Source organism: Rhinopithecus bieti, unplaced genomic scaffold (assembly GCF_001698545.2).
Source record: "Rhinopithecus bieti isolate Rb0 unplaced genomic scaffold, ASM169854v2 scaffold_15821, whole genome shotgun sequence".
Lineage (NCBI taxonomy): Eukaryota > Metazoa > Chordata > Mammalia > Primates > Cercopithecidae > Rhinopithecus > Rhinopithecus bieti.
This window is the reverse complement of record NW_016808598.1, coordinates 1,368,891-1,389,673: the sequence shown is the minus strand read 5'-3', so window position 1 is coordinate 1,389,673 and position 20,783 is coordinate 1,368,891. Positions and strand designations below refer to the sequence as shown.

General features: G+C 36.1%; 1 protein-coding gene across 7 annotated transcripts in view; it reads right to left on the bottom strand.

The window, feature by feature from the left end:
- The window catches only part of MEF2A (myocyte enhancer factor 2A), a 98,855-nt gene extending 80,502 nt beyond the window's left edge, over positions 1 to 18,353 (bottom strand). For 2 of the 7 annotated variants that reach the window (XM_017886894.1, XM_017886888.1), the window contains exons 1-2: positions 17,873 to 17,932; positions 2,839 to 3,034 (exon numbers count right to left, since the gene is read on the bottom strand). In XM_017886894.1, coding sequence (XP_017742383.1) covers positions 2,839 to 2,892 — 54 coding nt within the window. In that variant the 5' untranslated portion in view covers positions 2,893 to 3,034; positions 17,873 to 17,932. Of the gene's footprint in view, positions 1 to 2,838; positions 3,035 to 17,872; positions 17,933 to 18,336 lie in introns of those variants that run through there. The other 5 variants (XM_017886891.1, XM_017886890.1, XM_017886889.1 and 2 more) reach the window with 4 other exon arrangements.
- Positions 18,354 to 20,783: the final 2,430 nt, after the last annotated feature.

The window sequence follows — 20,783 nt, the reverse complement described above, 5'->3', positions numbered from 1 at the left end:
AGCAGCTAGAACTCTTACACACTGCCAGCAGAGTGTAAACTAGTAGAACTACTTTAGAAAACTTCTGTCAACTACTAACCAAATGTATAACTTTATGACTCAGCAATTGCACTCCTATTTAACCAAGTGTTCATGTATACTATCGAGAATATTCAAAATTACAGCCTTCATAATAGTACCAAAGTAGAAAGCAATCCAAATGTCCATTTACAATAGAAAAAAGTAAATACATAAATTGTATTCTATTGACACAATAGGTTATACATCAATGAAAATGTACAAGATATATTTACCTATATCTACATGCAACAACATTGATAAATTTCACAAATGTAATATTGTGCAAAAGAACACACACTGTTCATATAAATTCAACAACAGATACAATTAATCTACAGTGTTACAAGTCAGGATAACGACTTTCCTTGGGGCAGGGGGAAACAATTGGAGACAGGATAAACAGTGCCTCTCGGGTGGTACTCTGGGATATGCTGACTACACGGTCTTGTTCTTTGTGCAAAAATTCACTGAACCACACTCTTAGGATTTCTGAATTTTTCTTAATCTTATACTTTAATACAGTTTACTTTTTAAAAACTGTTTTAGATAAGGAAGGACAACATAAGGTTTCACCAGAAGTAAAGTGAAGCAGCTCTTCAAGTGTATGATACTGTCACTCCTCTACCACCCACAAGATTGTGTAGTGTTCCAATGATGAAGTGTGATTTTTATTTTGCTAGTTCACACCTGTAATTCAAAACTCTTATTTGCTACTACCTCCTCCAATAAATAGTCCCTAAACCACTCCCATCAGAAGTTAGTGGTTTCTTCTATAAACTTCTCCCAGTATCTGAGATTATTTCTATTTGCCACATATTTAGAGCTCCTGTGTAGGCTATATCTTTTTAGTGAGTTTCCAGGACCTAACACAGTCTCTTGGGATTATCTGAATCTGGACAAATAAATGACATCTCTTTTCTTCTGCAAATATACACTTCTTCTCCCTTTCATGAAGAAACATGAAACTTTTAACTCAGAATCAAATTCTAAAATCAATAAAATTAAGATACTCTTTTAGTTTGTGACAAATTGTTTGTGTCTAATTTAACCTGAAAAATAAACTTTCCAATTATTTCTTTTACGTCTTTTCTCCTCTTTGCTGAAATTACCTGAGACAGAAATTCAGATAGTCCTTGTCCCATTTGGCAGCTAGGCAAGAAGCTGACACAGCAGCTAAGTGCAACGTAAGAACAGGCTCACATTCTAGTTGCTTAGCGGCAGTATCCATCTTTTTGACAAGGTCATTTCCTCAACTCAAAAAGTTCCATTACACAGTCACCTACACATTCCTAAGCTACTCTTTCCCTCTAAAAATGTAAATCCCTTCCATAGGTAGGTCCAGTTTAGCTATGTCCAATTTAAACATGACTATCTACAGAATAATGAGGGCTCAAGAATTTTATGTGTCCTCCAGTTCTCTGCTTGTATGTTATTCCCCAATAAACCCTATTTTATATTTATACTGCATATATTCATGAAGCAGGTCCCTATGCCTCCTCTATACTTCCTAATCCTCAGATTGTGAAGGGAAGATAATTTGCAGCCTTGCTTGGAATCATTCCTTTGGAATAATAGCATGGATAGTTTACCAATCTTTCCTATTGTAACAACCTTCATAACGAATCATACTGCATGGGCCTTATGTCTTTGTTGAACAATCTTCATGAGTTGAAACCAGGGCCTCCTCTTTAATTCAGTCTATGGGCAACCTTCATCACTCCCACCAACTTCCTTACAGGCTGCTCAGTTGAGTTTTATCTCCAATTATATCTATATTCCAGTGAATTGCTACTCAGATTTTGCAGAACACATCTTCAGTTTTGTTCTGTTCCTGGTAAACTTTCTGAAACCACCTGTTCTTGAAACTTTTCCTGATACGCAACTTTCCCAGAGACAGCATCTCTCCAGTAGTTCCTTTATAATATGCTATGAAATGATTTTTCTTTCTTTCTTCTGAACTAAGGAGTTGGTAAACTTTTTCTAAAAGTGCCAGAGAGTAAAGATTTTAAGCTTATGGACCATATAGTTTCTGGGGCAACTACTCAATTCTGTTGTGATAATGCAAAAGCAGCCACAGACAATTTGTAAATGAATGAGCATAACTGTGCTCTAATGAAACTTTATTTACAATAACAGATGGCCAGCCCACGGGCCATAGTTTGTTAAGCCAACATTAGACACTTAAAACTTCTGGCCTCTTCATATGCCAGCATCATTATAATTACCTTGAGAATCTGTAATTTACCCACACTGGTACCATAAAATAACTTCAATATATTTTATCAATTAAAACTGAGGTACATACATAAATTTATAAATATTTGCAATAAGTATAAAAAAATTCTCATTATATATCGGTTAACTAGAAAATTTAACTGACTAGAACATTCACTGATAATTATAGTTAACTTAGCTACCTAATTATAAAATAGATAACTTAAAATAATCAATATAAAAGACTAAGTCAAATATATAATCAAATACACAGAAGACTAAGTATCTTACGAAAAATCTATACAATGGACAGTAATGGTGGGGACTGTGGTGATTTTACTCTTGAGTATCTATGTTTTCTGTGACATATATCTATAATAAGGAAGTCTCTTTAAAGCAGATAATGAAAAGACACAATTTTATGATTGTTAGAATTTTCATTTAATCTGTAACTAAAATATTTAGACTTAAAATTAAGTTTAAGAAAAACCCAACCATTCTGTCCTATGTTCTTTTCTTAAAAGAATATTTATATCAATTAAATAAATTAAAATTTTCATTTACCTGTCGGTTCCTTTCATCCATTATGCGTGTGATTTGTATTTTCTTCCGCCCCATTTTCAGTCACCTTTCCTTATTTACTTATATTCCAAATATTTAATTCAAAAGCTAATTTTCTTCAATACCCTAATGCATCGTACACAGCTTCTATTATTTCAGCTTCTAGTCCAAGGGGTACAGCTGAAATTTTCTACAAGATCTAAAAGAAAACACAAATTAGAAGATTTAAAATCTGTGAGTTTACAAATCATGTGTTATACAAATTTCAAATTTGCTTTTACACTGCACACAGCATTATTAGTTGAAATTTCTAGTTATACAAAATTAGTAAATAAGTTGAAGTCTTGTTAACTTTACCCCTAAAATATCTCTTGAATCTCTTTGTGTCTCTAGTTCTGGTTAAACTAATGCAATAATAATGTTTGAGGTTTTCTCAATGTATATAATAATAGCAACAAGAGCCAAGCCTTACTGAAATTCTTCTATGTACTAGGCATTTTCCTAAGTATGGACACGTCTTAACTCATTCAATCCTAACAGCAATCTGTAATTATTACCTCCATTTTATAAATAGAGACACTGAGACACAGAAAAATTAAGCAATACGCCCAAGGTCACATAGTAAGGGGCACAGCTTGGTGTTATAAACTCAGGGAGTCTGGTTCCAGCACTTCTGTTCTTAACAACACAGAATATCCTTAAAAACTTCTGATGACCTCCATACCAAACAATGAACTAATCTGGATAGCCCCAATCTGTCTTTTCAAATTCTTGCAAATTGCCCTAGCCTCCAACCAAATTACTATTTGTCAATTCACAAAGCCACTATATACTTTCATAAAAACATGCATTTAAATGAAACATTCCTTTGGCCATTTAATGAACACCTCCTTATCAGTCAAGGTTCAGTTTGCACACCACTTTCCAGATGAAGTGAAAATCTATTTCCTTTGGTAGAATAAACCACAGCAACTTTGTGTGTGTGTATAAATTCCAAGTCTGCTTTCCTTTAAGACTGTGAATCCTTCAAGACTTAAAAAATCTTTCAAGTGTTTTTTATTTCACTTACGATGTGTAGCAGGATGACTGGAAATGATATAGTTTGTCATGTTCTGAATGATGGCTGTGTCATTTTAAAAAGCTAGTGCTTTCAGACTTACATAATAAAATATGAGGAGATGGGGAATGAATGCTATAATACACCAGTCATAATAATACATTCCCATGGGAATTTTATGCAAGTATTTTTAATACTGTACATGTGTATCTATAAAACTTCAATTGTACTGTGCAAATCCAGTGTGTGATTAAATCTGGCTTTTGCTCAATCAAAAGCTATGAGCCTTTCATTACTTTTCATTTCCAGCACTAACAAAAGCACAGCATTTCTTATTTATCTTCCCTCATTATTTTATTTCTTCATTCATACAAATATTAGTTGATCATCTATTAACAACTGACTGATAACCTATTGTTCACCTACTTCTAATCAATGTACTTCCAAACACTGAACTATGCACAGAGGATAATGTGGCCAGAAAAAAAAAAAAAAAAAAGGAAATGATTCCTAATCTAGCAGAGTCTAGTAGAAGAAAAAGACATTAATCAAAGCATAATCAAATGAGTTTGCATAATTTGAAACTAGAAAGTTCATTTATCTGAATTAAATTTATGGTTCAGGAAAGGCTTCCCTGAGGATGTGCCTCATACTCAAATCCGAGTATGAGGGTATACATATTAGGCAGAGAGAACAGCATGTGCAAAAGCCCCATGACAAAAGGGAACAGGAAACATTAGAGGAACTGAAAGATGGCTAGTCACTGGTGGGACCCAAACAACAGGCAGCTGTGTTGTAGAATATTTCTTTTAAAAGATCACATTGTATCCAATTCCCAATATAAAAACTTGTACTGTAGTAGGCAGGAGAAATATCAATACATTTTACTGCAGAGATAGTATTGCTAAGGCATGCAAGATATTTTAATGGCCGTAAGATGGATACATTGTACTACCTTATATCACCTAAAAAATTCTGAATTCTAGAACATATTTGGGCATTTTTTGCTTTTGACAATGGTGGAGTAGTTTGCTTCAAACCAACCTTCCTTTGAGAACAACTAGAAAAGAAAAACACAAGAGAATCTGTTTTATATCACTAGAGAACTTTCAAAACTAGAGAATCTGCAGGGCGGAGATCTGGAAGAAATAGGTGGTAACAGTCTCTGGACTCATCTGTCTGTAGATTCCAAAACCATTGCCCGAGAGACTGAGAAAGTTAATAGAGTTTTCAAGAGACCTGGGGGTGGACATACAAAACTTAGATTTAGGGCCTGCCAAGGAGGAATAGCCCTAGTAAACACATCAGGCATATGGACAGACTCCAAAGAACTATACTCTAGGCATAAAGGTAAACCAGAAACAGACTAGCCCACACAGGAAGAAAAGCACAGCTTTAAATCATCTCAATCCCTAATTAGATTAAGGCACTCTGGGCTAACTACTCTTATCAGCCTACCTGTATACCAGTAGCAAAAGTAATTCTCAGCAGAAAGATAGCATCATCTAGAAATTCATATTTTTTTTCACGTTTCATATAAATGTCTAGAAATCAAAATATAACCAGTCAAAACCCAAATGAAACCAAGATTTTAAAAATGGCAATAGAAACAAATTCACAGTAGATCCAGATAATGGTGTTATCAGAAAAAAGTTAAATATTCAAGGAATTAAAAAGTAAAATTAAGAATTTTAATAAACAAAAGTGGAAAACATGAAGCAAAACATACAATTTTGAAAAGAAGTGATGGATGGTTTTAATAATACTTTAGACACAGCTGAAGAAAGAATCAACCCAGAAGATAGGAAAGAAGAAAACACCTAGACTGAAGCACAAAAAGAGAATGAGAAATATAGACAAGACTGAGAAATTACAGCACATGGAAAACTGATACAAAATACATGTAACTGGAGTCTCAGAGGGGAGGAGAAAACATATAAGCAAGAAAAAAATACCTGAAGACATAATAGCTAGGAACTTTCAAAACTGACCAATGAGACATCAAGCCACAGATTCAAGAAGCTCTATCAATCCTCAAGCAAAATAAATACAAAGAAAACCACACTTAGGCACATCAAAGGGGAGAGGGGAAGAAGGAAAGAAAGAGGGGAGGGAGAACAGAGGGACAGGGGCAAGAGTGGGGGAGAGAGAAGGAGGTCCCCATCCCCATAGTTTTTTTTTTTTTTTTTTTTAGACAGAGACTCGCTCTGTCACCCAGGCTGGAGTGCAGTGGCGTGATCTTGGCTCACTGCAACGTTTGCTTCCCAGGTTCAAGCAATTCTCCTATCTCAGTCTCCCAAGTTGCTGGGACTACAGGCGCCTGTCACCACGCCCGGCTAATTTTTTGTATTGTTAGTAGAGACAGGGTTTCTCGGAGTTAGCCAGTGTGGGATACGATGAGGTTTCTCTTCAAATAACACGTTCAGTCTTTTATTCTTTAATTCATAGTACCCCCCCGAAGCCTTTTCCCCTTTTTCTCCTTTTTGCCTTTGTGAGATGCCCAGGCATGCCACAGTAGCAGGCATTATCAGTACCAGCTCACATTCCTTTCCTGATTTGGAAAGAGGACTAACTTTCAAGGTCATTACAGACAACCCTTCCCCTTTCCCCTCCACTTTCTTTTACGTGCCCATCTTACCTAAAAAAAATCAAATGTTTAGCCAACCGGGATTAGTTCAGATTGTACAACCCCACCCCAGCCAATGGGGAAAGGGTACGGGGGCAGGTCTTGCGTCAGGAATAAAGGCTCTCATGCCCCTTTGTTCAGGTGTGCTCTCATGGCGACTGGCCAAGGAAGCCCCCCTCTGCGCAGAAATAAAATTGCTTTGCTAAGAACCCTTTGTTAGAGTGTTCAATTTCCTTAGGATTCTGAGTGTTATTCCTAAAACCAGGATAGTCTCAATCTCCTGACCTCATGATCCACCCACCTCAGCCTCCCAAAGTGCTGGGATTACAGGCGTGAGCCACCGCGTCCGGCCAGACGGAGAGATCTTACAAGCAGTCAGAAAAAATTTAAAAGATTAACTTTAAGAGGCAACAATAAGAGTTATAACTGGCTGACTTTCCCAAATAATAAAAGCCAGAAGACAATGAAATGATGTCTTCAAAGTGCTGGTGGGGAAATGCCAAACTAAAATTTTGTATCTGACAGAAAAAAAAAAATCCTTCTGAAATGAAGGCAAAATAGAGAGGCAACTTTAAGGCAAACAGTTTGTTGTCAGGAAATAATGAAGAGACTTTTTCAAGTAGAAAGAAAAAAGAACCCTAAATGCAGCTTGGATATGCACAAAAAATGAAGTGCAATGAACAGGGGTGAGGCAAGGTTAAGTGAATAATTCCAAAGGAATACTGACTAAAAAATAATACTTTGTGGGACTTCAAATGTTACAATACATAACAGTAATAGTACATAATAGGGGAGGATAGCAAAATGAAATAAAAGTGTTCTAAAATCCTTTCATTGATTAGGAAGTGGAAAAAACACTCATTTACTTTAGACTTCAATAAGTCAAGGACGCATGTGGTAATCTATGGAGTAACCATGGCAAGAACAGTAAAAGTACAAATAGTTAAGAGGAGGGGAAAAAATGGATTAATAAATAACCCAAAAGAAGGCAAGAAAGGAAAGACAAATAGCAAACAGGGAGATGACAGATTAAATCCAAATATGTAAGTAATGACATTAAATATGATTAAACTAAACCTCCAATTTTTAAAAGAAGATAATAGAAGTCGATTAAAAAAACAAACCCTAATTATATGATGATTACAGAGGACACATCTTAAATATGGGGATACAGAAAAAAAGTAAAAGCATAGTGAAAGACACACCATGTAAAACACAAACCAAAAGAAAGTTGTGTGGCTATCATAGTAAACTTGAATGCAGGAGGTAGACACTAGATACATATACATGGATTGCATGGATAGATATAGGATACTTCAAAACAATAAAAGTTCAATTCACCAGGAAGACGTATCGATTCTAAATTTGAGTGTACTTAACAACACTTACAGTTAGGAATCTGCTCCTGAAAATCAGATACTCTGCGTGAAAACCATAACCAGAAATTTATTTCCCATTATTTCAAGTAGGGAAAAATTATAATATGTTACACATCAACCATACTCCCCAATCATCTCTCTTTTAAAATTCAACACACAAAAAAATGCCCATTTATAGTAAATTACCATGGCTAAGGGATGTAAAATGCTTACTACATGACTTCATATGCAGTTACTTTCTCACGGCTTTTTTCCCTTCTCCGCAATTTAACACTTCCTCAACTTTTTTGTGCATTCTACAAATCTAAGCAAAAATAAGGGCTAAATACGAAAGGCGATTAGAAAAATGTTCAGGACAAACACACACGGAAGACAACGACTCAAAGGCCTCTAATATTATAATGTCTTGCTTATTGCCAGCAACATCAGAGATGCACATTCCCTTTACATGCTTCAAAATGCCTGAACATGATTCTAATATTCTACAAACTATACTTGGAATATAATTTGTGACTTTTCCCATACACCAGTTTGTTAGACTACTGAGTTTTGCAATGTAAAAATATACTTTTCCTAAATAAACTTCAGCTAAGAAACAGGGTATGCTTATATATAAAGCCAACACCAAAAAAACTAAGTCAAGCCTACAATTATAGCAAGTCAATTTTTTTTTTTTTTTGAGATAGAGTCTCGCTCTGTCACCCAGGCTGGAGTACAGTGGCGTGATATCGGCTCACTGCAACCTCTACCTCCTAGGTTCAAGTGATTCTCCTGCCACAGCCTCCCGAGTAGCTGGGACCACAGGGACCCACCATCAAGTTCAGCTAATTTTTGTATTTTTAGTAGAGGCAGGGTTTCACCATGTTGGCCAGGCTGGTCTCCAACTCCCACTTTTTCACTGGCCCTAACCCACTTCATGTTCCTTACTATCCTCCTTAACCAGTTTAATTTTCACACCCTCACCTCCTTTTGGCTCCAAAACCTTGCCTCCATTTTGTTGCAAAACCTGACCCCTGAAGACCAGCTTCCATGTAGCTAAATATGGTTAGATGAAAAAAAATAGCATGCTAATCAAGCCAATTAATCTCACTTTAAGTTCATGAAGGTCATGAACCTTAAACCTCAAATATTCCCTTCATACTACAATCTTCCATTTCCAGAAACTTTCCATTTCCCAATTCCTTGTTGATTATTTTATGCCATATTCTCTCTGCTTACATCTCCAATATTCATCAGTCATCTTCAGATGACTTTGCTTGTCTTGATCCTGAGAGAAATTTAAAATGTACAAAATAATAAGCAAACCTATATTTGCAGAATTTCAGAAGTTTCAATTTTATAAAGATGTTAATTCTCCCCAAATTAATGTACAGACTAAATGCAAACCCTATCAACATATCAGCAAGCTCTCTCTTGTTGTATGTGGAAACTGATAAGCTGATTCTAAAATTCATTTGGAAATACAGAGGTGAAAGAATAGCCAAGACAATCTTGAATGATAAAGCTAAAAGACACACATACCATATAAAGCCATAAAAATTAAGATGCTGTGATTTTCCCCCAAAGAAAAACTCAAAGCTAGCAGAAAGCAGGAAATAATTTGAGAGCAGAGATAAATGAAATAGAGAACAGAAAAACAACAGAAAAAAAAATCAACAAAGCCAAAAGTTGACTCTTCAAAATGATTAACAAAATTGACAAACCTTTAGCTAGACTGACTAGGAAGAAAAAGAGAAGACTCAAATTACTAAAATCAGAAATGAAAGTGGGGGTGTTACAACTTACTCTATAGAAATAAATGAGACTGTAAGAGGGTACTATAAACAGCTATATACCAACAGCTGGGATAACCTAGATAAAATGGACAAATTCCTAGAAACACAAAAGGTTTCTAGAACTACCAAGACTGAATTGCAAAGAAATAGAAAAAGAGTTGACTAGAGCAATAACTAGTAAGGAGATTGAATTGGTAATTAAAAACCTCCTGACAAAGAAAAGCTCTAGACCCAATGGCTTCATTGATGAATTCTACCAAACAATTAAAGAACTAACACGAATCCTCCTCAAACTCTTCCAAAAAACTGAAGAGGGAGGAACATTTTCTAAATCATTCTATGAGGTCAACGTTGCCCTAATACCAAAACCAAAGATACAACAAGAAAACTATAGACCAATATACCCTATGAATAGACACAAAACCCTCAATAAAATACTAGCAAACTGAATTCTACCGAATACTAAAAGGATTATAATGGTGATCAAGTAGGATTTCTTCCTGCAACGCAAGGATGTTTCAACATACTAAAATCAATGTGACACACCAACCACATAAGAGAATAAAGGGGGAAAAAAACCATGATCATCTGAATTAGTACTGAAAAAGGATTTGACAAAATACAACACTCTTTTATGATAAGAACACTCAACCAAACTAGGAAAAGAAGGAAACTACTTCATCATAATAAATACTATATATAAAACTTCCACAGCTAACATCATATTCAATGATCAAAGACTGAAAGCCTTTCCTCTAAGCAGGGATGAGATATGGAAGACCACTTTCACCACTTCTATTCAACACTGTAATGGAAGTTCCAGTTAGAGCAATTAGACAAGAAAAAGAAATAAAGGCATCCAAATTAGAAAAAAAGAAGTCAAATATCTCTGTTTTAAGATGACATGATCTCTTTTGTCCCCTAGAATCCTTTCATGAGCAAGCATGATCTTACATGTAGAAAACTCTAAAGAGTCCACAAAAGAAATGGTAGAACTAATAAATTTAGTAAAGTAGCAAAATACAAAATCAACACACAAACCAGCTGCAGTTCTATATATTAAAAATGAACAATATGAAATAAGAAAATTCAATTTACAATGGAAACAAAGAGAATACAGATGCTACTTGATTTATGATGGGGTTAAATCCCTATAAACCCACCATAAACTGAAAATATCCTAAGTCAAAAATGCATTTAATACACCTAACCTACCAAACATCACAGTTTAGCCTATCCTATCTTAAACGTGCTCAGAACACTTACATTAGTCTAGTTGAGCAAAACCATCTAATACAAAGCTATTTTATAATAAAGCGTTGACCACCTCATGTAATTAATACTGTAATGAAGTACAGTTTCTGCTGAATGCATATTGTTTTCACAACAGTGTAAAGTCGAAAAATCATAAATCAAACCACTCTAAGTCGGGTATCGTCTGAACTTAGAAAATGAAACAAGGGGGTGAAGGTGAAAAGCTTGCACGCTAAAAACTAAAAAACACTTGACAAAAAAATAAAGACATAAACAAATGGAAAGATGTCTTATATTCATAGATTGCAAGATCATGTTATTAAGATATCAATACTGCCCAAAGGGATCTACAAACTCAATGCAATCTCTATTAAATCCCAATGATATTTTTGCAGAAACAGAAAAGGTCACCCTAAAACTCATATGAAAACTCAAGGGACTCCAAAGAGCCAAAATAATCTTGAAAAAGAACAAAGTTGAAGGACTCACACTTCCTGGTTTCAAAATTTACTATAATGCTACAGTAATCAAAACAGTGTTGTCCTGGCATAAAGACAGACAAAAAGACCAGTGGAATAGAATAGAGAACCGAGAAATAAGCCCTCATATATGGTCAAATGATTTTCAAAAAGGATGCTAAGACCATTCAATGGGGGACAGTCTTTTCAACAAACGGTGCTGGTTAAATGGGGTAACTACCTGGAAAAGAATAAAGTTGGATGTTTATCTAACACCACATACAAAAATGAAATCAAAATGGATCAAAGATTTAAACCCAACTGCTAAAACTATAAACTCTTAGAAAGAAAACATACAGCAAAAGTTTCAAGATGTTAGATTTGGCAATACTTTCTCAGTCACAACACCAAAAGCACAATCAGTAACAACAAAATAAACAAACTAGATTTTATCAAAATTAAAACTTCTGTGCATCAACGGAGAAAAACAGCAACCCCAAATGAAAGATAATAATTGCAGATCATGGCCGGGCGCAGTGGCTCATGCCTGTAATCCCAGCAATTTGGGAGGTCGAGGTGGGTGGATCACCTGAGGTCAGGAGTTCAAGGCCAGCCTAACCAACATAGTGAAACTCCATCTCTATTACATACAAAAAATTAGCCGGGTTGGTGGTGCATGCCTGTAATCCCAGCTACTTGGGAGGCTGAGGCAGTAATCCCAGCTACTTGAGAGGCCTGAACCCAGGAAGCAGAGGTTGCAGTGAGCCAAGATCGCACCATTGCACTCCAGCCTGGGCAACAAGAGCAAAACTCTGTCTCAATTAAAAAAAAAAAAAAAAATGCAGACCATATATTTGATACAAGATTAATATCCAGAATATATTTTAAAACTCAAAAGCAACAAAAACATAACCCAATTCAAAAATGGGCAAAGGACTTGAATAGACATTTCACCGAAGACAAACCAATGTTCAATAAGCATATGAAAAGATGCTCAACATCACTAATCATTAGGAAATGCAAGTCAAAACCACAATGAGATGCCATTTCACATCCATTTGAATAGCTATTGAGAAACAAAACAGCAAGCACTAGCATGGGTGTGGAAAACTGGAACACTTGTGCACTGTTCTTGGGAAAGTAAAATAGTACAGCTGCTATGGAAAACAGTATGGCGTTTGCTCAGAAAAATAAATATAGAATTTCCAGCTGATCCAAGAATTCCACTTTTAGATAAAAAATCAAAAAAACTTAAAGCAGAACTCAGATATCTGTACAACAATGTTCATAGAAACATTATTCACAATAGTCAAAAGGTGGAAGCAACCTGAATGTCCATCTGTGGGAGAATAAACAAAATGTGGTACATACATATAATGGAGTATTAATCAGCATTAAAAAAGAAGGAAATCCTGTCACATGCTACAATAGAGATGAACCCTGAAGACATTAGGTAAGGGAAATAAATCAATCACGAAAGGACCAATCTGCTAATGAGTCCATTGGTATGAAGCACCTAAAGTAGTCAAATTCACAGAGACATAAAGTAGAACGGTAGTCAGTTGCTGGGGTTTCAGGGAGGGTCAAGAGTAGGATGTCACTGTGTAATGAGTACAGAGTTTCAGTTTGAGAAGATGAAAACATCCTAAAGAAGGATGGTGGTGATGGCTGTACAGCAATGTGTATTTATTTAATACCACTAACCTATATACTTTAAAAGAGTTAAAGTGGTAAATTCTATGTTAAGTATGTTTTACAAATTTCAAACAATTTCAAAAAATTTACAATTTCAAAATATTCAAATACTGAAAAAAATGCATATATCTTCCAAATAATTCCAAGAGTCAGATTTTATTAATTCAAGCTAACCACTAACTTTTTAAATCATGCATGTAGTGATTTTTCCATATGGTAAAGCTGAAGGAGTTTTACTCAAAATGGCGACATTTAAAACCTACCTTTAGAAAACACAGATGGGCATTTCTCACATAAACCAATATTATCTTTTCCTAGGAGGGAAAAAAAAGAATCTCTCTAATTAAATCACAAGTCCTATATCTGTTATTCAGGCAACAGGCATGCAGGAAAAAATTACTTTAAACTGAATACTCGGGTAACTGAAAAAAATCTGTCATGTTTTAAAAAATCAGGAACCAGATTTTAAAACATTCCCAATATGGGCTCTACTGTCTTAATTTAAAAGGTATCATAGAATCTAGCACTCATATTCAGACCAATTCAGTACTAATACTGATCACAAATGTTCACAGTCTTTTAAACTCAATTTTGTTTACTGTTTTAAAGAACCTTGTTGCTTAAGTAAATAAATATTTTAAGTGCATAGACTTTAAACAGGGGTAAACTTTACTTTTAAACTGAGTCCTTATTAACGTCAATCATTGAGTTCATCAGAACACCCAATTTTGATGACCCTGGCCAATCAACTACACATTAAAAATTTTTTAAACTAGCAAATGATTTTTTGAATAAAAATGATTATGTACAAGCAACAACTGAACTCTTTCAAGAAATAAACAGGCATCTCTATCAAAAGAAAATCTTTAAGGATCCACTACTTTTTTAAGAGTGGAACTTAAGGATTTAATTTTGGACATATTAAACTTGAGATGGTCATGGACAAGTGAAAATGTCAAACAGGAAACTAGGCATAAAACTCATACATCAGGGCTAAAAATAAGCATTGGGAGTCTTGGGCATATCGACAACATTAAAGGGACAAAATGTAAAATGAAAACAGCAAACTCAGCCCCAAGGAACAGAAACACTTACTACTGTTGCAAATGAAGGGCCCCAAATCATCCTGCAGATGTAAAGTTTTAAACAATTTGGGCAACATTTAAAACTTAGTATTTCAAAAGAAATGAATTTCGGCTCCCCTGAAAATCCATTCTACTTTCAAGAATTTAGTCTAAGAAAAAAAAATTATGAAAATTAAGAAAAAATTTTATAAAAATTAAGAAAAAAATATACAAATAAAGATGTTCACCCCAACACAATCAAAAGAGTGAATATATGGCAGGGGAATAATATAAAAGCCTACAAAGATGGCCTGTCCATACAGTGCTGTAGTCATTAAAAAGGCTAAACACTGTACAATAAATGTTCACAATGTATTGTTGTGGGTAGAAAAAATGTAATTCTAGTTTTGTTTTTAAATATTCTGTAGATAGATGTTGGTGAGGTTGGCCGGGTGCAGTCGCTCACGCCTGTAATCCCAGAGCTTTGGGAGGCCAAGAAGGGCAGATTACCTGAGGTCCAGAGTTCAAGACCAGCCTGGCCAACATGGTGAAACCCCGTTTCTACTAAAAATAGAAACATCTGCCAGCCGTGGTGGCAGGCACCTGCAATCCCAGCTACTCGGGAGGCTGAGGCATGAGAATCACTTGAACCTGGAGGCGGAGGTTGCAGTGGACTGAGATCACAACACTGCACTTCAGCCTGGGGGACAGAGCAAGACTCTGTCTCCAAAAAAAACAAAACAAACAAACAAAAAAAAGGTGTTCGTGAGATTACAGAGAAAGGGGAATATTTACACATTGTTCGTGAGAATATAAATTAGTTTAGCCACTGTGGAGAGCAGTTTGGAGATTTCTCAAAGAACTTAAGACAGAACTACCATTTGACCCAGCAATTCCATTACTGGGTATATACCCAAAGGAAGATGAACTAATCTACCAAAAAGACACATGTACGTTTTATCGTAATACTATTCACGAGAACAAAGACATAAAATTAACCTAGATGTCCATCAACAGTGGAATGGGTAAAGAAAATGTGATGCATATACACCATGGAACACTACACAGTCATAAAAAGAACAAAATCGTGTCCTTTGCAGCAACATAGATGCAGCTGGAAGTCATCATCCTAAGCGAATTAACACAGGAACAGAAAACCAAATACCACATGTTCTCACTTATAAGTGAGAGCTAAACACTGAGTGTATATAGACACAAAGTTGAGAACAAACACTGCAGACTACTAGAGGGAGGAGCGCAAGAGGGGGGTAAAGATTAAACGACTATCACCTACTGTGCTTACTATTTGGGTGACATGAATATTCACACACAAAACCCTGGTGACACACAATTTACTCATGTAACAAACATACACACGTACTCCTGAACCAAAAATAAAAGTCAAAGAAACAAATTCTGTAGATATTGTGTTTACATATAAAAGACTAGCAGCATATACTCAAGTTATTTAAAGTAATAACTTAAGGGCAATTTAAAAAATTATTTTCATTTTTCCTAAAATATATACCATTGTTGTGGTAAGAAAAAAAGTTACTACAAAACAAGAACTAATGGATGCTTTGAAAATTAAGAAGAAAAAATCCTGAATGCCAGAAAACAATCAAGGATGAACTTTAGACATTACTGAAATGTTGCTTCTACTTTACTATCTTGTGCAATTTCCAGTTACTCTTTCTTCACAACCTGACTGAGAAGGTTTATTGCAAGCCAAGTGAGAAAACCTGGATCCCAGCCCCAAACCTGTCACTAAACTAGTTGTATAACCTTTGGTACCTGACAATTTCTAAGTAAAAGTGACTTTTTATAACAGGAAAATCAAATTATATGCATTATATGTACCACATGAGGTCAGAATAAAATACCATACATTTGTAAATATTTTGAGGAAAGGGATCCGAAAGACAGTATTACTACAATACTAACACATACATTTTCTTTTTTTTTTTTTTTTTATTGAGACGGAGTCTCGCTCTGTCGCCCAGGCTGGAGTGCAGTGGCCGGATCTCAGCTCACTGCAAGCTCCGCCTCCCGGGTTTACGCCATTCTCCTGCCTCAGCCTCCGGAGTAGCTGGGACTACAGGCACCCGCCACCTCGCCCGGCTAGTTTTTTGTATTTTAGTAGAGACGGGGTTTCACCGTGTTAGCCAGGATGGTCTCGATCTCCTGACCTCGTGATCCGCCCGTCTCAGCCTCCCAAAGTGCTGGGATTACAGGCTTGAGCCACCGCGCCCGGCCAACACATACATTTTCAATCATGGTATAGAACACATTAACATTTATGATCTGAAAACAAAATGAGTAATCAGTTGGCTGAATGGAGAAATAAAGGTTTTCTAGGGCCCTGCTGCACAGTTAACAACAGCAATGCACTTTACACATAACTTTTTAAATTCTTACAACCTCTTTATAAGACAGGCATTATTATTATTCCCATTTTAAATGTGAAAAATAACTGAAGCCTAGGCAGTAAATATCACCCCGCCAAGGTCACAGATGCTAAGTACTGAAGCCAAGACAACTCAGGTCTGTGTTACTCCAGAAGAGCACTCCAACCACTGTATTCTGCTGCCTTCATGGTGGGTGAGAAGCTAAAGCCCTGCATCGGTTTTCAGAGCAGCTAGTCTCAGGCGCAATGCACCAGCCTTGCCCAGGAACCATAGATCCAGGGCTCTCCCAGGGTAAGTAGTCTGGCTGCCACTTGCCCAGCCCTACCACAGAAATCCTCATCTCACTGCTGCCAAAGAAGCACTGACTACAAACCCCAGCGACATAAAGAAACCCACCACTGCTCTCACAGCCTGGTTCTTTTCCTCCTTCCCCCTTCCATCCTCAACAGCCATGCCAGAGGTGTTATAATCTTTCAAGCTCCAAGTGCTGCCACCTCCTGTTTGCTCATACTTTGGAATGTAGATCCAGTATACCTATCCTTTCACAATTTAACTTTCACACATGCCTTAAAATATAAGCTTGTCTTTAGCCAGTATACACATATTTGCAACCATTTAGAAAAATTTTTTATTTTACTTTTAACTTACAAGTGTTAACTTTGTATTTTAAAATAATTTCAAACTTACTGAAAAGTTATAAGAACAGTATAGAGAATGCCTGCCTATTACCCTAGATTCACCAATTTTTAACATTTTTTCATTAACTTTCATTCTCTCTCTTCTCACTCTCATGGGTATGTTTATGTGTATATGTATTACACATCGATATAAAAATATATAAATAAATGTATTATTCTGAACCACTTGTGGGTAAGTTGCATATATCACGCTCTTTTACACCTCAATATTTAAAGTGTAAATTTCCTGAGAAGAATATTCTCTAATATAAAGATAACCACAGCACAGTCATCAAATTCAATAAATATAACATTGCTGCAATACTTTAAAGTGCAGGCCATAATTGCAATTTTGTCACTTATCCCAATAATGTTCTTTAGGGCATTTTTTACCCTCTTCAGTAACAGGATCGACTCAGGATCATATATTACATTTAGTTGTCAATCACTTTAGTCTCCTGTAATCTAGAGCAGTTTCTTGGCCTTTCTCTTTTGTGACACTGACATTTTCAAGAATATAAGCACAAAATATTCCTCAGTTTAGGACTGTTCCAGCCAAAATACTACACAAGTGATTCTCGATCCTTCTTAGGGTAACATATCCAGAGGCATTTGGTACCTATCTGCCTTTCACTGATACTTACTTTGATCACTTGATTAAGGTGTCGTCAGCTTTCTCTGCTATATAAAACCTCTTTCCCTCTTGCAAATAATCAGCAATCTGTGAGAAGACATGTTAAAACCATAAAAAGATCTTACTCCGCATCAAGCTGTCCCCTTGGAGTTAGAACTGTTGGATGATTTTTGCCTGAACCAATCAATACCATGACAATTACAAAATAATTTTTCAATTCTACTACTCCTTCCACATTGATTAACTGTAAAGACAAGTCCTTTCCTCTCTTCCATTTTATTTAAATATTTATCCATTTATTATACATATAAATTTAAGTATTCCTCTTTTATTTAACGGCTATAACCTATTGCTCTCCTCACCTATTTTGACATTCAAATGATCCCTGATTTGGCCAGTGAAATTTCCCTCAAGCTGGGTCCTGTGGGTTTTTTTGTTTTTTGTTTTTTTTAAAAAAAAAAAGCATTTCCTTACTTTCTGGTCCAACAAGATGTTCCAGACTGATCTGGTACCTTCCTGAGTCATCCCTATAATCAGCCATTTATCCAAGTGTTTCTGGTTCCCTTCACTGGGAAATATTTAGAAATCAAGATCTGGGTGGTGCCACTGCGGCTTGGCCATTTCTGCGAAATATATAAATATACTATGAATACGTCTTCATATTGACACCTCCAATTCTCACAAGATTCTTTTCTCTGCCTTTCCATTTCTATATTCCAGAACTTCCCTTCTCCCATCAAGAACCCTAGCTTGTATCAACATCAGTGCATTTGTTCATTTCCTTAATCCAGAGTTTCTTTGGTTATTTATTTATGTATTTATGTATGTATGTATGTATGTATGTATGTATGTATTTATTTATTTATTTATTTATTTTTTGAGACAGGTTCTCACTCTGTCCCCTAGGCTGGAGTGCAGTGGAGCGATCTTGGCTCACTGCAACCTCCACCTCCTGGGTTCAAGCAATTCTCCGCCTCAGCCTCCCGATTTGCTGGGACCACAGTCGCATGCTACCATGCCCAGCAAATTTTTTTTATTTTTAGTAGAGATGAGGTTTCATCACGCTGACCAGGCTGGTCTCAAACTCCTAAGCTCAAGTGATCCACCCACCTCAACCTCCCACAGTGCTTAGATTATAGGTGTGAGCCACGTGTCCGGCCTGGAGTTTCTTAAAGGTGACACTATTGACATTTTGGACCAGATATAATTCTTGATTTGGTGGGGAGGTGTTTGGAGGTCCTGTGTATTGTGCAATGTTTAGTAACATAACCTCACCACTATCCACTAGATGACAGACAGTAGCACCTCCCTCTAAGTCATGACCAATCCAGAATATCTCCAGACATTGCCAAATGTCCCCAAGGGGTGAAAACTGCCCCGGTTGAGAAACACTGCCTACAACACCTATACAATTGTTTCAGAATTGTCTCATTTATATCATTACAAAACAACAACAAAAATCACTAAAAAAGAGCTCCAGATTTGTTTGCAGTTTTTTCCCTATAGACTAAGGGGATATAGTAAAAATCTATGTTCAAAATTTAGATGGATCAGTTCGTTTCCTCCCTTTGCCCCCCATTAAGACTGTTACTCACTGACAATACAGTTGGGTTAGTATCTGCTTGCATTTAGTTTTAGGATGTTTCTCCCTCATCCTTTTTAAAAAAATTTTTTTTTTTTTTTTTTTTTTTTGAGACAGAGTCTCGCTCGGTTGCCTGGGCTGGAGTGCAGTGGCCGGATCTCAGCTCACTGCAAGCTCTGCCTCCCGGGTTTATGCCATTCTCCTGCCTCAGCCTCCCGAGTAGCTGGGACTACAGGACTACACCTCGCCCGGCTAGTTTTTTGTATTTTTTAGTAGAGACGGGGTTTCACCATGTTAGCCAGGATGGTCTCAATCTCCTGACCTCGTGATCCGCCCGTCTCGGCCTCCCAAAGTGCTGGGATTACAGGCTTGAGCCACCGCGCCCGGCCGTTAAAAAATTTTTTTAAATACGTAGAACGTTAACATGCGTCTCCAAGTCCAAACTGTATTAAAATGTATAATCAAAGAATGGACACTTTCCCCTACCTCCCCCTCGTAGGTAACCAATTTCAGTGCTTACTGATTTATCCTTACTGTGTTTCTTTTCTACAAATGTAAGAAGATACATGTGTGCTTTCTTATTTATCCATTTTACTTACACAAAAGTAACACACTATACTTATGTTTCTGCAACTCTGCTTTTTTTCATTATTAGTTCATACTGACTTCATTTTTTCTACTGAATTTCACTGTGAAGTCTAATATGTATTAATATCCTTTGTTAATACTATGAAAGCAGCCTTAAAATCTAAAGCTTGATATGGCTTTCTTTTATAAACTGAACAAAAAACTCTAAATTGTAAAAGGTTAACAGAAGAGCAGGGATTCTAGTCCAAATTATTCACATTTCATAGGCAAAAGAAACTGAGATTAAGAATTAACAGTCTCAAAGTCACAAAGTTCAGTACAAAATATACACGTCACAAATATTAAGCATTGAACAAAATGCTAAACACTCAAGAAACAGACAAATTTTTAAAAAATCTTTCTACCTTCAAGAGAGCTACATGAATAAATGTCAATAGAGTGAGTGCCACATTCAGTGACAAACAGGTATGTAATTTACTAATATAATAAAGGAGGGAGCAAATAAGACTTTTGTTTGATTATTATTAATTGATTTCAAGTCTGTTAATGTTTTTGGGATAGAGGGTACACGGTATGAAAGAACAGGACATCAAATTTGCATAAAACCACAAGGAGTTAGACTAGATTAAGCATAGGGCATTTGTAAGAAAATGAAAAACAAACAAACAAACAAAAAACTACCATACAGGTAGGTAGAGGTCAGATTCCAAGACAGACAGAGTTAATTTTAAATGTGATGAGAAGCCATCAT